The sequence below is a fragment of the Thalassophryne amazonica genome, chromosome 8 (genome assembly GCF_902500255.1).
Source record: "Thalassophryne amazonica chromosome 8, fThaAma1.1, whole genome shotgun sequence".
Taxonomy (NCBI): Eukaryota; Metazoa; Chordata; class Actinopteri; order Batrachoidiformes; family Batrachoididae; genus Thalassophryne; species Thalassophryne amazonica.
Window position 1 is genome coordinate 50,299,813 of NC_047110.1, and position 17,588 is coordinate 50,317,400.

General features: G+C 40.5%; 1 protein-coding gene across 1 annotated transcript in view; it reads right to left on the reverse strand.

Annotated features, from left to right (window-relative positions):
• ap4e1 (adaptor related protein complex 4 subunit epsilon 1) overlaps nt 1-17,588 on the reverse strand; it is a 31,224-nt gene that overhangs the window by 13,258 nt on the left and 378 nt on the right. Inside the window, exons 2-14 of the mRNA XM_034176190.1 lie at nt 16,553-16,624; nt 16,311-16,434; nt 15,584-15,657; nt 15,377-15,498; nt 15,115-15,274; nt 12,885-13,051; nt 12,717-12,790; nt 12,514-12,636; nt 12,325-12,434; nt 12,108-12,247; nt 11,058-11,170; nt 10,848-10,966; nt 1,324-1,626 (exon numbers count right to left, since the gene is read on the reverse strand). Coding sequence (XP_034032081.1) covers nt 1,324-1,626; nt 10,848-10,966; nt 11,058-11,170; nt 12,108-12,247; nt 12,325-12,434; nt 12,514-12,636; nt 12,717-12,790; nt 12,885-13,051; nt 15,115-15,274; nt 15,377-15,498; nt 15,584-15,657; nt 16,311-16,434; nt 16,553-16,624 — 1,701 coding nt within the window. The remainder of the gene's footprint in view (nt 1-1,323; nt 1,627-10,847; nt 10,967-11,057; nt 11,171-12,107; nt 12,248-12,324; nt 12,435-12,513; nt 12,637-12,716; nt 12,791-12,884; nt 13,052-15,114; nt 15,275-15,376; nt 15,499-15,583; nt 15,658-16,310; nt 16,435-16,552; nt 16,625-17,588) is intronic.

Consider the following 17,588-nt stretch of genomic DNA (forward strand, 5'->3'; position numbering starts at 1 on the left):
AGGGACTTACATTTTGGTGTTCCACTGCTGCTAAAGTCCAACACGAACTTTAAACAGGAGCCCAAATTGTGACGTGTAGTCCAGTGATGCTGTGCACTGACTTCTTACTTCCATAAAAAAGACTTTGTGTAGTTCCTCAGTCCAGTGAAAAATCATGTCATCTTTTCAGCTTTTCATCTGAACAGCTCTTCATGCATCCAGACGGCTTACAGCAGAGTGGATTTTTTTGTGTGTGTGTGTGTGTTTTGGAAGAACTAGCACCGTCAATTAGCTCAATCAAATTGTTGTCCCGCTTGTGTCATTGTCCCACATGCGCGTGGTTTGCGTGCACTCACACAAGTGGGATGGTGCTTGTGTGAGCGCGTGTATTTAAAAAAAAAAAAAAAAGACTGTGCACTTCCTCAGTGCAGCAAAAAAAATCATGTCAGAAATTAGTCCAGCTTTTCATTCTAAATTCCTCCTAACACAGCTGCAGTGGATTTGTTTTGTGTGTGTGCGTTGTGTGTGTGCCCATGCGTGTGTGTGTGTGCATGTGTGTGTGTGCACAGAGTGCAATGATACCAAACGTATGGAACCAAATTTGCATGCTAAATGCAATGCAACACAAATGGGACAAATAATCCATGTCAGTTGACATACAAAACACCAATCAAATGACAAGGATCCACTCAGCCCTTATATAATGTAGAATAATAACAGTATAGTAACATTGTAGAATAACAGTACAGTAACCATGTAGAGTAACTGTATTCTTCTGGCTACTCTGTATAAAGTGTTATTAATACACAAAAGTGTGAAAGCATATACACAAAATTAAAGTGTCTCAATTCAGAAAATGTGAATGAGTTATGGTGGTAACATCTTTTTGAATGTAACCTACCTTTAACTAGATTACAATGGTGACAGAGCATTCATATGGAAACTGTTCAAAGATTTTACCTGCCCAACCACATGCGCCTTGGGGCAACTGTTTGTTGCAATTTGGCCCTATATAAATAAAACTGATTTGATGTGATTTGATTTGATGTATCCGATATGAAAGCGAAACCTGGAAGTGTTTGACTTATCGGGGAGACACGGTTTTCACTGTGACCTACTTTTAATAAGGTTACAAGGGTCGCTTATGTGCAAACTTGCCCAAGATTTCAAGCCTTTTAGCTACGTCACAAAGATTGCAAGGGTCACAGAGCACTCATGTGGCAGCCTGTCCAAGCTGTACCTCAGGTGGACCCCACCTGGTGATATTTAAATCTAAAAGTGAGCCAGTTTTCTATGATTAATAAATCACACTAATATTCCTGTATGTATAAGACGGTATTTTACCTCCAGATGCTCTAGGTCACCATCTTGAGGAAGAACTCTTGCTCGAAGGTCCGAGTCTTGACTGAGGTGCTGCAGCTCCTGCGCCCTCTGCCTTAGCACGGTGTCCAGAGAACTGCTGTATGTTTCAGAGACCTCCTGGGCTACAGTGATGCCAGCGCCGCCCTCGCAGAGCTTGGTCATTGCCATGAGGACCCAGGTCTTGGTTTCATTGCTGGTGTGCTTCATGTCCAGTAGCCTGGCCAACAGCCTCAGGACTGTGGCTGCTTCAAGCTCCTCATTTAAATAAGTGTACTCCCCGAGGACCTGTGCATGGGAGAAACAAGGAGAAACCTTTACTGTAGTCCACATATTTTATGGAATAAATATCTTTGAAGTGGTACAGAAAGGGCTAATCATTAAGGTGGAGACATTTACTAAGTGTTAGAATTCTAAATTACTTTGACTTTAAGTGGGAGAGAAGCGGGCTGCACATGTGCAGTGTGGATGTTAAAGGTCACTGCTCAGTTATTGTGCCTGCCAAATACGTCACTGGATATGTAAATTATTAGCAGCAAAAAAGTAAAGCTTCTTTGTCCATATCTTTTTTGTCGTTACAGTAGATCATTTCTCACGTCTCTCCAGAAGTACATTAACTGGGTTTGGAAAGTGTTTATTCATAATACAGAAGGCAGACATTTCTAACATGTCTTCTGGATATATGGGGCCCGATTTGCTCAGATCAAATATAATGAGTGCATGCTAAATAACATGGGGTTCCAAATCTTTTGCCTTTTTGTGTGGTGAACGTTTTACAGGTGATTTACTTTTTAATAATTGCACAAATGACAGCAGATGGTAATGTGACACAGAAAAATAAAAATGGTTTAGCAGTGGAAGTGAACAGTGTTTGGTTGTCTCAAACTGTCGGTTTAAGACGACCATATTTAATTTTAGTTAGGCAGTGGATGTTTTGTTTTGTGAAAGACAGGCCACCATAAACTGTTTAATCGTGGTGTTTTCTGTGGTAAAGATTACCGAGCTTAAATTTATAAAAATGCATAAAAAACTCACAAAGAATGACTAATCAGATTTATGATGTATCTGATGTATCATTGCTGAGGCTGGGTAACCTGACTGCCTTGTGGCTGGACGAGTGGTTGAGGATGGATGGCTGATCCGGCCCACCGCATTCCAAAATGACAGCCACAGCCTGGGACTAATCTTGGACTCTGTCGGCTTGGGCTTAGAATGAGCTTTGCACTATCATGCACTTTCTTTTGTAACTGCTTGTGACTGTGTAACTGTTAGAATGGCCTAAGCAGTGGGTCACCCCTCTGAGACTGGTCTGCTTGAGGTTTCTTCCTCAAGAATGCCAGAAGGTGTTGTGTGGGCCGCCAGAAGAGGAGGTACTGCTAGCCCACCACCAGAGGGCGCCCTGTCTGAATTGCGGGCTTCAGGCACAGGAGGGCGCTGCCACCTTCCAAGAGTGGCCGGGTTGACAGCTGTCACTCATCGGCTATGACAGCTGTCACCAATCATCTGTGCCTCACCCCGCATAAAAGCAGGACAACACCTCCACCACGTCGCCGAGATATCGTTCTTCCAAGGAGGTGATATTCTCTGCTGTATTTAACACTGACAAATACTCTGAGCTCTTTTTGCAGCCGTTTTCCTGTGGTGTTTCCTTATCTGCTGGATTGGCGTTTGGTGTGATTAGCGACGGCTTCGCCTCACACCCCAACCAGATAAGTGGTTAAACAGGAGCTGCACGAGTGTGTGATTTGAGGTGGAGGTGGAATTTCCACCATCCTTGTTACGGGGTGCACACACACCCACACCTGACTGTGCTCTTCGCCAGCAGTACCAGATCCGACACGCGGAGACGGTGGCCACCTGGGGAACTCGGGACCTGGCGGCTCCAGTATCCTCCTGGTTCGGTGGCGGAGGAAATCGTGTGGTTCCGGTTCTTCTCCAGACGGACGTCTCCTATCGTCGAGCCTGCCCACACGACACCTTTATTAATTGACCTTGTATTCATTCTATAATCTGCTGTGTGTAGTTGTGGAATTCACAACAGTAAAGTGTTCAGATTTAACTTCTCCTATTGTCCGTTCATTTGCGCCCCCTGTTGTGGGTCCGTGTCACTACACTTTCACAACAGGAGGAGTTTCTCCTTACCACTGTCGCCCATGTTCTTGCTCGGGGGGGGGGGGGTGCTTTGTTTTTGAGTAGTGGGAACAACAGCCAATGAGATTAGAGCTGCACGTGATGTCAGTGGCTGGTCTCTCCAAAATAACCAGACAACACAAACATCTCAGCATACTTTGTTCCAGTCACTGTATTCACCTATTGAGGTGGGGGCTACCACTGAGGTACTGTCTACATTCACGGAATTTAATAGTATTTCACTAGGTGTGCTGATGAAACTCGCAATGTCTACTAAAAGCACAACTTGTTTATTTGATCCTATACCAACAAAATTGTTTAAGGATCTTTGGCCCATTCTTGGGCCGACTGTGCTGGAAATTGTTAACCTTTGACTAAACTCTGGATCTGTTCCAAATTGTTTTAAATCTGCAGTGGTTAAACCACTACTCAAGAAATCTAATCTTGATCCTGGTGTATTGAAAAATTATAGGCCGATATCGAATCTATCATTCTGCTTTAAAATTCTGGAAAAGGTGGTTTCACGGCAGCTTGTGGATCTTACTGAGAATGATCTTTTTGAGCCACTGTAGTCTGCTTTTAGAAAACATCACTCCACAGAAACAGCACTTATTAAAGTAATTAATGACCTTCTGCGAGCAATGGACTCAGATACTACTACAGTATTGGTGTTGCTGGATCTCAGTGCTGCGTTTGACACCGTTGATCATCATATTCTACTTGACAGGCTAGAAAACTGTTTCGGGATTACTGGAACTGCTCTTGCGTGGTTGACATCTTATCTGTCTGGTCATTCCCACTGTGTTTTGTGCAATGACACTACATCTGATTTTAGGGGCATGAAGTTCGGGGTTCCGCAGGGATCCGTTCTGGGTCCCCTGCTTTTTTCCCTGTATATGGCACCCCTTGGGAACATTTTGCGGCGTTTTAGTAATTATTCATTTATTAGTAATTGGAGCGGGCTGCGGCCTCAACTTTACCTAAATTCTGGGTCTTTTAGTGAAGTTTAGGGGTAGTGGCCAGCAATCATCTTAGCATTTCTCTGTTTTTCTTGTTTTTTAATGCTGGCAAATTATACAGTATTTTTTGTCTTTCTGATGCCTGATTCTGTTTTTTTCTCTCTGTTTAAGGTGCAGCTCCATCCAGAGATGGGAGTTGTATTCGTGTTGGGCAAAGATCATCAAAAACGTGAAATTACACAAATCAAATGTTGTAATGAAATTTTTAATGATAATTTAAGTATTGCAAACAATTTTAATACATATTTTATCAATTCTATATATGAACTCAGCCAAAAATTCACTCCAGTGTATCCCAAAAAAAGACTAATAACAGATAACCCAAAACTGAACCTATGCTTAACTAATGAATTTCAGGTAAAAAAAAAACTTTGGTTTCTCTGACAAATTCAAAAAGCAAAGATATCTACGGAATAGACTCTGCGCTCATTAAAAAAAATTATGAACACTTAATCAAACCACTAACAAGGTTAACGAATCTTTCAACTGAACAAAATTCTTTCCCAGATAAAATGAAAATTGCAGCAATAATTCCTATACACAAATCTGGTAATAAACAAGAAATGGAAAATTACAGACCGATTAGCATCCTTCCAATATTCTCTAAAATCATAGAAAAGGTAGTGTCCAGGCAAATAATCGATCATCTAGAATCAAATGCGTTGTTACATCCTATGCAGTTTGGTTTTAGAAAGTACCATTCTACAGATACAGCTTGCAGCTATCTCTTGGAAAACATAAAATCAAATTTAGACAAAGGAGGAGTTGTTGGAGCAATTTTCTTAGACTTACGCAGAGCGTTCGATACCGTAAATCATGAACTTCTCTATTCAAAATTACAAAGATTCAAACTATCAGAAAATACAATAAGTTGGTTAAAATCTTATTTATCAGGGCGAAATCTGTTGTGAATGTGTAGGAACACGGACCCACAACAGGGGGCGTAAATGAACGGGCAATGGATAAGCCAAACAGTAACAATTTAATGTTGTAAATTGTGCACAACGGAATACAGACAACAACACGTTTGGAACTACAGTCAATTACACGTTGGGTGACGTGTGGGCAGGCATGAGGATAGGAGACGCCCGTCCAGAACCGAGCCGGATCCCACACGGCCCTCACCGCCAACGGATCTGAAGAACACTGGAGCCGCCAAGTCCTGAGTCCCCAGGTGGCCACCGTCTCCAGCTGTCAGACCTGGCACTGCTGGCAGAGAACAGAAACAGCACAGGTGAGTGTGAGTACGCACACTCAGTAATCCCACAGTCTGTTCTTTTGGGAGGGAGCACCTCCACCTCCAATCACACACTCGTGCAGCTCCTGTTTAACCACTTATCTGGTTGGGATGTGAGGCGAAGCCGTCGCTAATCACACCAAACGCCAATCCAGCAGATAAGGAAACACCACAGGAAAACGGCTGCAAAAGAGTTCAGACTATTATTCAGTTTCAGTAAGTCACAGCAGAGAAGGTTACCTCCAAGGTAGCTGATTTCTCGGCGGGGAGGTGGAGTTGCAGTCCGGCCTTTAAGGTGGTGGTGATGTGGATGAGTGACAGCTGGTGCTGATGACGAGTGACAGCTGTCACTCCCGGTTGCTATGACGCCCTCTCCTGCTTGAAGCCCGCACTTTAAGCAGGGCGCCATCTGGTGGTGGTGGGCCAGCAGTACCTCCTCTTCAGCGGCCCACACAACAGAAATCAATGTGTCAGAATTAATAATGTAGTATCTGAGACAAAACTGTGTAATATAGGTTTACCACAAGGGTCAATTTTGGGCCCGGCACTATTTTCTTTGTATATAGATGATTTACCTTTAGCATGTGACAATGTGAGCATACAAATGTATGCAGACGACACAATAATATACACACACGGAACAAACATGACTGAGGTTGTGAACAAACTAACTATAGCCATGGGAAGAGTCTCTACCTGGCTTCAGGAATCCTGTCTAACACTAAACAGAAAAAACAGCAGCCATGTACTTCACTATTAAGAATAAAACAACAGTATATCCAAATATTATTATCAATGATCAAATTATAAAAAATGTAACTGAATTTAAATATTTAGGGCTTACATTAGATTCAATTGTCAGCTTTAAGAAGCATATAAAAAAGATCTCAAACACTTTGAAATTTAATTTAGCTACTTTTAAAAGCATCAGAAATACATTAACAACAGATGCTACAAAATGCTTTCTAAATGCAATGATAACACCTCATTTCACTTACTGTATAAGAAGTTGGGCCCAAGCAAATTCAACAATGTTAAGACCCTTGGAGTCCCTGCACAAAAGGGCTCTTAAAATCCTTGATCAAAAAAGCATTCAATATCACCATTATCATATATTGAGCAAATACGCCTTACTCAGCTTTGAAAATTTTATCTACCTCCATGAGGTTCAAATGGTATACAAAATAGTCCATAATCAAGCTCCGCCACCTCTCAAGAACTTCATTCACCTGTCCTCTGATACAACAACACAAGAGCAACCACTCGGAGGCAGTGTACCATTCCCAAATGTAAGACTGCATTTGCACAATCAACATTTTCTTACAGAGCCACAAAGAAGTGGAACATATTACCAGAAGAAATAAAAACACAACCAGACTTTAAGATATTTTCTGTTAAGGTAAAATCATGGCTCCTTCAAAACCAAAGATGCAGGCACTAAATATATAGCACTGCTAAAGGTAACATTGATAAGTGTTCTGATTTTACATAGGATTTGAGAGATGAACTGTATGAATGGTGAATATCTTTTACAAGTGTTTTGATATTGTACAGTAATTGAGAGGCTTAGATGAATTTATAAATGTCGTGATAATTTTGATGTTTTGATGCTGCATGATATGAGTGACAGGGATGAATTATGAATGATTGTTTTAAATGTTTTTGATATGGCACAGTATTTTAGAGACGAATGACATAAGAATGAATTTAATATTATATATTTTATGAATTTAGTATTACATATTTTGTAGGTGTTGTTTGTGATGTATTTAATAGCCCTATGTGTATCCCCCTGACCCTCAAGGACTACAGATGGAAATTAGCTGTTGCAGTTATAATCTGGTACAAACATCTCTGCTCAATGAGCATAATGTAATTGTATGCTGTCCTTGCACAAATAAATTATATGATATGATATGATACGATCCTCCTGTCCTGTGCACCAATAGCATTTCTTGTATATTTGTCCGTGAATTGTTTGTAATTTATGTTTGTAGCATGGCCCAAGCAGAGGGTCACCTCTGGTCTGAGTCTGGCCTGCTTGAGGTTTCTTCCTCAGAGGGAGTTGCTCTGGGGGTTGGTAAGGTTAGACCTTGCCTGTGTGAAGTGCTTTGAGGCAACTCTGTTGTGATTTGGTGCTATTTTATTTTTATATATTGAAATATATCCTCTTTCAATCAATCAATCAATCAATTTTTTTATATAGCGCCAAATCACAACAAACAGTTGCCCCAAGGCGCTTTATATTGTAAGGCAAGGCCATACAATAATTATGTAAAACCCCAACGGTCAAAACGACCCCCTGTGAGCAAGCACTTGGCTACAGTGGGAAGGAAAAACTCCCTTTTAACAGGAAGAAACCTCCAGCAGAACCAGGCTCAGGGAGGGGCAGTCTTCTGCTGGGACTGGTTGGGGCTGAGGGAGAGAACCAAGAAAAAGACATGCTGTGGAGGGGAGCAGAGATCGATCACTAATGATTAAATGCAGAGTGGTGCATACAGAGCAAAAAGAGAAAGAAACAGTGCATCATGGGAACCCCCCAGCAGTCTACGTCTATAGCAGCATAACTAAGGGATGGTTCAGGGTCACCTGATCCAGCCCTAACTATAAGCTTTAGCAAAAATATATGCCATATATTTTGTACACTCAACAAAAATATAAATGCAACACTTTTGGTTTTGCTCCCATTTTGTATGAGATGAGCTCATAGATCTAAAACTTTTTCCACATACACAGTATCACCATTTCCCTCAAATATTGTTCACAAACCAGTCTAAATCTGTGATAGTGAGCACTTCTCCTTTGCTGAGATAATCCATCCCACCTCACAGGTGTGCCATATCAAGATGCTGATTAGACACCATGATTAGTGCACAGGTGTGCCTTAGACTGCCCACAATAAAAGGCCACTCTGAAAGGTGCAGTTTTTTTATTGGGGGGGGATACCAGTCAGTATCTGGTGTGACCACCATTTGCCTCATGCAGGGCAACACATCTCCTTTGCATAGAGTTGATCAGATTGTCAATTGTGGCCTGTGGAATGTTGGTCCACTCCTCTTCAATGGCTGTGCGAAGTTGCTGGATATTGGCAGTAACTGGTACACGCTGTCGTATACGCCGGTCCAGAGCATCCCAAACATGCTCAATGGGTGACATGTCCGGTGAGTATGCCGGCCATGCAAGAACTGGGACATTTTCAGCTTCCAAGAATTGTGTACAGATCCTTGCAACATGGGGCCGTGCATTATCCTGCTGCAACATGAGGTGATGTTCTTGGATGTATGGCACAGCAATGGGCCTCAGGATCTCGTCACGGTATCTCTGTGCATTCAAAATGCCATCAATAAAATGCACCTGTGTTCTTCATCCATAACAGACGCCTGCCCATACCATAACCCCACCGCCACCATGGGCCACTCGATCCACAATATTGACATCAGAAAACCGCTCACCCACACAACGCCACACACGCTGTCTGCCATCTGCCCTCGACAGTGTGAACCGGGATTCATCCGTGAAGAGAACACCTCTCCAACGTGCCAAACGCCAGCGAATGTGAGCATTTGCCCACTCAAGTCGGTTACGATGACGAACTGGAGTCAGGTCGAGACCCCGATGAGGATGACGAGCATGCAGATGAGCTTCCCTGAGACGGTTTCTGACAGTTTGTGCAGAAATTCTTTGGTTATGCAAACTGATTGTTTCAGCAGCTGACCGAGTGGCTGGTCTCAGACGATCTTGGAGGTGAACATGCTGGATGTGGAGGTCCTGGGCTGGTGTGGTTACACGTGGTCTGCGGTTGTGAGGCTGGTTGGATGTACTGCCAAATTCTCTGAAACTCCTTTGGAGACGGCTTATGGTAGAGAAATGAACATTCAATACACGAGCAACAGCTCTGGTTGACATTCCTGTTGTCAGCATGCCAATTGCACGCTCCCTCAAATCTTGCGACATCTGTGGCATTGTGCTGTGTGATAAAACTGCACCTTTCAGAGTGGCCTTTTATTGTGGGCAGTCTAAGGCACACCTGTGCACTAATCATGGTGTCTAATCAGCATCCTGGCATGGCACACCTGTGAGGTGGGATGGATTATCTCAGCAAAGGAGAAGTGCTCACTATCACAGATTTAGACTGGTTTGTGAACAATATTTGAGGGAAATGGTGATATTGTGTATGTGGAAAAAGTTTTAGATCTTTGAGTTCATCTCATACAAAATGGGAGCAAAACCAAAAGTGTTGCGTTTATATTTTTGTTGAGTGTAAAAGCTAGTGAGAAATAAACACTTGTAACTGAAAACGCTGGTTTTGCAACCTGATAACACCTCTGGAGACATTTACAAGACATTCTGTGGACGTTAGTGAGCACGCTAACTTCTGCTAACTCAAAGCTAACTTCCTGTGGAGTTAAATTTGTCTCATTAATACCTGCAAATGCACAGAGGGTGATCTACAAATATTTGTTGATTTGCTTAACTTCCACTTTTGTCAACAGCTCATGTACACACACACGTAAGACCTCCTGCAAACACCATTAAAATGTAAATATTGTTTTTGATTGAATGACTGGTTGATTGATTGATAGAGGGACTTTATTGAACATGTACAAATTGTACGTAAGACAATAGGATCTTAATAATTAATTAAACAACTGTGAACACAATGCTCATACAACCAAAGGTATTTTAGCATTGCATTATATTTATAATAACACATCCATGGGATAGGAGTTCAAGTATCAATATGCAGATCTGTTACTGCTGCTCCATCTCAGTGTCACTGACAAAACAAAAGACTTTACCCATGTTGTCTAGCTGTAAATGGTGAAGCAACCTGCAATGGATGAGAGTCCTGTCTTTGGGGAGTTGAAGACTCTTAACCACATCACACTACAATATTCGGGGATAAGCACTGACACCAATGTGCACCTGGACACTTACTTCTACACCCATAGGCACACAGATGAATGCAATTCTACTGCCAATTTAAAGGATATGAGTGTTGGGTATGAAAACCACGACTGTATTTGGTGGAAACTACCACAATCCCTTTGGGCTATGTGGTTTGTGCCGGATGGAAGCACAGGGCACTTAGGCCTGATCCTCATAGTGAAAACAGTACTCACCCAACTGATAACTTGAAGAAAACGCTGGGGCAGTTTTCCAGGCTCTCCTTGTAGTAAGGAAACATAGGAATTGACAGCAAACAGCTTCAACTTCCTGTCCTCCTCCACACTGTCAAATCCTGGATCACCAAAGAAACATTAAGATGTAAGGCACTATATTCACACAGTATGTAGTCATCTGTAGGAACACAATTTGTGTGAGTTTCTCACCCTCAGACAGAAGCTTAAAGAAACTGTTTGGAATGTCAGGCTGCATCATGACTCCACCCAATGAAAACACTGTGTTCATGGTCTGAATGAACCATTCAGCATCTGGTGCATATGTATGAACATTTATAGGAACAACAGCCACACCATAAACAAGAACAACAAAAGCACATTACAATGCTTGTATTGTGATATAGGGTAAGTGTGTGAGATATAAAAAAAATATATACTGTAAGGCTCGTTAATGATATTAATGCTTGGAAGGGGTCTGTTGTTTTGCTAAGTATGAAACTGCCTGGGTGCAGTATTGTGAATTCTAGTTCTTCAACACTGACGCACAACAACCCTAACCATGATGAGGTCTATTACGGACATTTCGTCACACAGGCAGAAAACCTCTCACTCCTGAGTTTGCCATTTAAACAGCAATGAGTTGGATGATGGAAATCTTGAGCCTTAAAGGAAATTACAAATCTGTTTCATTTTATGCTTCGCCTAAAACATGCCCATAACTAACTGACTAACTACAAGCACCTTGTTTTATGAACTGGTTATTTACCATGTAAATAGCATAGTGTCGTAAATGCAATTGCGCTTAGACTGTGTGTCACGCATAATCAAGATTGGATCCTTGGTTCTTTAAGAAACATCTGCACCAGGAGGAGAAATCTGCATAAAACAATCAATTAAATCTCGTAAAAAAAATCAGAGTTTGCGTTTTAAGTGCAATTCAAAGCTGCAGCAACATGGGACATGGCATTTGAAAACTAATCTGTTTACTTGCATTTAGCACAATTTCAACTGATTAGAGTCTAACAAAAAATATTACAATTCATGGAAGAAAGGTAGTGGATTTTTTGGATTTCTCTTGCAATCAGTGTGGCATACATTTCTGTGTGCGTTACAGTTTTTAATCCACCTATTTATTTTATATGTACATAAATACTTATACATAACTGTGGTTAAGCTTCTAGAACATGTTATATTTCACACGAGTAGAAAGAAGCCAAATGGCTCCTGTTTGTGGTACGATCAACAGGCTCAGAAGGATATTTTTCTGCTATTTCTGCCACCTTCCCCACCAGGTCAATGGTTGTGTAGTCATCTTTACTAACGCGCAGAAACTCCAGCATCTTCTCAACAATGACTGTGACATTTTGAGCGTTAGAAATCCTAAACAGCAACTCCAACGTCTACAAGACAACAGGAAAGAAACACTAGTAATGCCATAAGCAAATCAATTATGTAAGTGACACATTATCCACTTCACCTCATGCTTGATTATGAGGTCGGGGTGATCCAGGCACTCTATGATGGTCATCTGATGCTGTAAGGCCAGCTTAGGATCCTGCTGGACCACATATGTGAGTGCCTTCAAGCCTGAAATAACAGGATAAATTTAATTGTGAAATCACAAATGTTCATTAAGGAAAACTACTGAACCAAACCACAGTCTTACCCAGATATTTGAGATTGATTTTTGATGAAAGAACAAAGTTTCCAATGCACTTTGCCGCTTTTTCCAGAAGTGCAGATTGGGGATGAATTGTGTATATACACTTTACACACTCATATAATATCGCTGTGAATAAAGAGAGATTTGAATAAGTGTTCAAAGTAAAGACATGAATTAAACGCAGGTATACCATAAATATGACAGACCATAAGTGATGTTGTGGTTCATCTCTGCTCTTCGTAAAGACTCATCGAGCACTTCATGCATGATCTCACTTGTACTGTCAACAGAAAACACACGGCGAGTTGAAAACAAAGTACATTCATTCAATATTTGTAACAGCCCGTTTGTTTCGTGGCAAAACTAAATATTACCTCTGGTCATTTTTCCCGAGTAAGGACAGTATTCTGAGAAGCTGGATTTGAAGCCACGGAGCAGGAACACTATGATAATTAAAATCCATGGGCAGTTTTCCACCCACAACTTGCTTCAATATAGTGACAAAACTTGCTGTCAGGTCCTTATAACCTTCTGGATTCTCCTGTAACAGATGAATCAGAGCTGCATTACAATCAGCATGTCTTTGACAACAGATCAAACTACAACATCAGAGCTTTATGTTTTCACAAGTTGACTGGTCAGAGAGACGCACATCAAAATGTATTTCAGTCCACAGGCTCCAGGTGATTAGGTACTTGTGCCACGTGAGTTCTCCAAGACTGTTTGTAAAGAGTTGTCCCTTATTCCATTTTATTGGAGATAAACAAAAAGTTAAAAATTGCTCTATGTCTCTACAGCAGAGCATATTAAAATAATAATAATAATAATCTTTGAGGGAAAAAAATCAACTTCTTAAAGCCAGAACTCTGTTTATTAAAAACTTCATTTGTGAGTAGAGAAGCTTGAATCTTCGACTGGACTGGGTTGCTTGACACGAGGACGTTTCGCTTCAAATCACAGAAGCTTCCTCAGCTAAAATTCTTGCTCTGGTAGTCTGACTTCTGTCAAGACTCTTTCATTCTTGACTTCTTTCTTCTCTACAAGAGTCAAGACAGAAGTCAGACTACCAGAGCAAGAATTTTAGCTGAGGAAGTTTCTGCGATTTGAAGCGCAACGTCCTCGCATCAAGCAACCCAGTCCAGTCGAAGATTCAAGCTTCTCTACTATGGAAACCACCTGGACAACTGAGAGCCTACACAGATTCATTTGTGAGGGTGTTCTGACAGCATCCCAGTGGTAGCCAGAATACAGTAAAAACAAGCGTACAAACTAAGCCCAATTAGATGTGGCTTAGTTTGACACCTTTCCCAAAGCTACAAGCATAAATCAGAAAAAGTTGAGACACATGGAAAATGTAAAAAACAAACAAACAAACAAACAAAAACCGATGATCCTTACATTTGCTCTGATTTCTATTTCATTCCTGGCTTTCAGGCTACACATTCCAACAAAGACTGGGAGAAGGGCAATATATTTTAAAATTATCAAAGTCAAAGTCGGCTTTATTGTCAATTCTTCACATGTACTAGACATACAAGGAATCGAAATTTCGTTTCTCACCTTCCCTCGGTGATGACAGGACAAGACATTTCAACAATAAGAACAAGTATTTAGTATTTACAGTGTAGTGTCTGAGGTAAATTGGAAAGTGCAGTAGTGCAAACCATTCAGTATTTGTAGCAGCAGCAGATTTTTGTTAAGACACTGTGCAAGTGGTGTGGTAGTGATTATGGATTAAATCATCAGTTTCACAGTCAGTTTCTTTGAGAAACGTATCAGGGGATGGACTTCATTTACAGCAGCCATGATGAAATAGAAACAGTATGGTACTGTTTGGTAAATCTGTGCCAAGTAAAAGTAATGGTTTAATCCTTATATTTGGAATAAATTACCACTGTCCCAATTTTTTTGTAATGTGTGGCCTGAAAGGCAGAAATGGATGTATCTTAACAAATGAAGCTGACCACACAAAACATGAAATAGCTTGGGTTCATACTGTCTGCAATGAAACAGACGTCCAAGTAAATGTAAGGCTCACTGTTTCATTTATTGTATTTATTTATTTTGCATTTTCTACACCAACTGAACTTTTTCTGATTTGATTTGTTATCCAAAGAATAAGTGAAAAATAACTAAATTAACCTTAATGTTCTTGAATTTGTTAATAGGCATGGTTCTGTGAATAAAATTTTCTGTATGTTTTATCTGAATATTTAGCAAACCAATATTCAATTGTTGCAACTAACATAACATAGCTCCCAAATACTGAATTAATGTTGTAACAACAACCGTACTATTTAAAGAGGCATTTATCTTGGTGTACGTAAACTGGTGACTCACTGAAATGTGACATACTAAAGAAAAATGTAAATAATCTACCTAGTAAATACTATTTTAAAAGGACTTTATATAGAAATAAAGTAGACATTCTAACTGATTTACACATACTGCTTGGAAAATAGAATATGTACAGCAGGGGAAGTTTTTAGCCAAGGTGGATGTAAATTTGTGTCTACAACTGTACATAGATGCGCACCGCACAGAGGTGCTGCGAGATGTTCACAGTGCATGCAGTTAATTTAGTAATCCATAAAAATAAATAACCTTGATCATCTGTAAGTAGATGTGCAGTGAGGCAGTCATAACACCTGGATCCTTGTCACAAAGAGCTTTGCGAAACTTGTGGTGAATGTGTTGAACTTGATTGGGTGCTACTAGGTAGAATTTGTACAATGCCAGCACTGCTTTCCTTCGAATGACTTCTCTAGAAACACATGAACAGACACACATTGAAATCTAGATTTCCAGCAATATAAATGACATACAGATAAATAACCAAAATGGACAGACTATAAAGGGTCCTTACTTTGGGTGAGTAAGCTTTTCCTCCACAAGGGGAAGAATGGCAGGTATCATATCATTGGGGAATATTTGGCTGACAACAGTAAGAGCCATGCATACTTCAATAAGGTTTGTGCTCTGCAGATCCTGTGAGCAAAATAAATAAATAAATAATCCGCTCTCATTCTTGCACTCCCTCAAAATGGTAACTGAATGAAAAACTACAACCGACCTTCAATACAGTGTTCACAAGGAGAAGCAGCAGCTCATGACCTTCATTCAGAAACAGGGACACCGCTAAGTAACCTGCAAATAAAACAAAAATTTGAGTTTGCTAAAAGCACTGCAAGTACCAATCACTATTTCCATAATGATAAATGAATTTATGTCCTCTACCTTCAGAATGTAAATCAAACTTTCAGAATGTTTATGTTATAATTCTTGGGGGTCATACTTTAATAACAATTATAATAATGATGGCGTTAACATAAAGATAAGTACTAACTGATTAAAACTATCAATAATTAGAAGGCTCATATACATCCACTAAGGTCAGATGTTCCTGAATGCTTAAGACTTCTTCTTGATAAAAAAATATGTTCCGGATCAAATTCAAAATAAAATCCATCATTTTCTAGGACATTATACATCTGCTCACCAAATATAATCAACATCCCCTCACAACTTTATGAAATAAATGTTCCTATGTAGTGCCTTATTCCAAAAATGAAGTAAATTCATTTTTCCTCAAAATTCTAAACACAACACCCCATAATGAGACAATGAAAAAAACATTACCTCCTTAATGGAGGTAAAAATCTTCTAATGAGGCTCCTTCATCAACTGCAGTAATCATTACCATATAACAGCATGTTCAATAACTGTTTTAATAATGGAACTGAGGAGTGTAGAAATACTAACAAGCAAGAAATGTCTCCCATCATTTAAAAAGCACATACCAACTCTCTTCTCCAGCACAGATCCTTGTTGAGCTAATTTAATAGCATGGATATAGCTGAATGAGGCCTCGTAGCCCAACATTTCACAGTAGATCGCTCTCACCATCAGCTCCTTCATCTGCCTCTAAAGGGGAGTATGAAACAGGAAAGATGCATCAGCAACTCCAGATGCACTGCCAATCTGGGCACTTGTGCAGGAAAATTATATAAATTTCAAAATTACACAATAAAAAGCTTGATACCATGGAGGTGTTGGGGGAGGATAATTGGTCTTTGACTGATACCAGTTCCTGCTGAATAAGCTTTTCTTCCTCCTGAACACAAGAAAAACAGTAAGAACCAATGTCCATAAGTTGTTGAACAAGTTTTGTAAATGTAAATGTTTTGTAAATGTAAGATGGAAGTTGAAATAAAATCATTAATATGTGCTTGTAGTGTCAACTTTCAGCCTTAATTGAAGAAACATGTAATTGGAGCGGCTGCGGAGAGATAATTTGTGCTCATGGAGATGTACACCACCACCTTGCTGTGTATCCTTTGGCTGTTGGGGGAGTGAGGCATATTGACTACCACATGCACAGTAACTCCTGCTGACCTCGGTCTCACTCAACCCCCTCATGAACCTCACTCCTATCTATGTAACAGCACCAATGTAGTGACTAATACACCTCTCTCTTCTGCGGTGTGTTGTTATTGACTCCTCCCACTCGCTCCCCTCAAAACATGAACTCACGATCTCTGGCAATGGGAAGCAGGTGCTCTGATCAGTCAAGTAAAACTCGGACTCTGGCCTGAGTGGCCAAAGTATCCTTTGGCTGTTGGAGGTGGGACGTCTATTAACTACCACACGCACAGCAACTTCTGCTGGCCTTCGTCACACTGTATGTATGCTACTACTTTTCAGAGCCCATAAATGATTGGACAAACTAAAGATAAGGATTGGTAAGATATGGGTTGGGTTGATAAGGTTAGACCTTCCGTGCACCTTTAGGCAGTATTGTTGTGATTTTGCACTATACAAATAAAATAAATTGAAGAAATTGATTATTGGTCAGTAGTCAAGGTCCAAATATTTGTTATATGCAGTTTATTACACCAGTAGTTCTCAAACCAGTCCTCAAGTACAACCTAACCTACAGATTTTCCATCTGTGCCTGCTCTGTCACAAGCTGATAACCAGTTTGATGGACGAGGACCAGGTTTGAGAACCACTGCATTAAACTATAACAGCCAATTAAATAACGCAGTGTTCCATTACATGTGAGACCAAGACTAAAT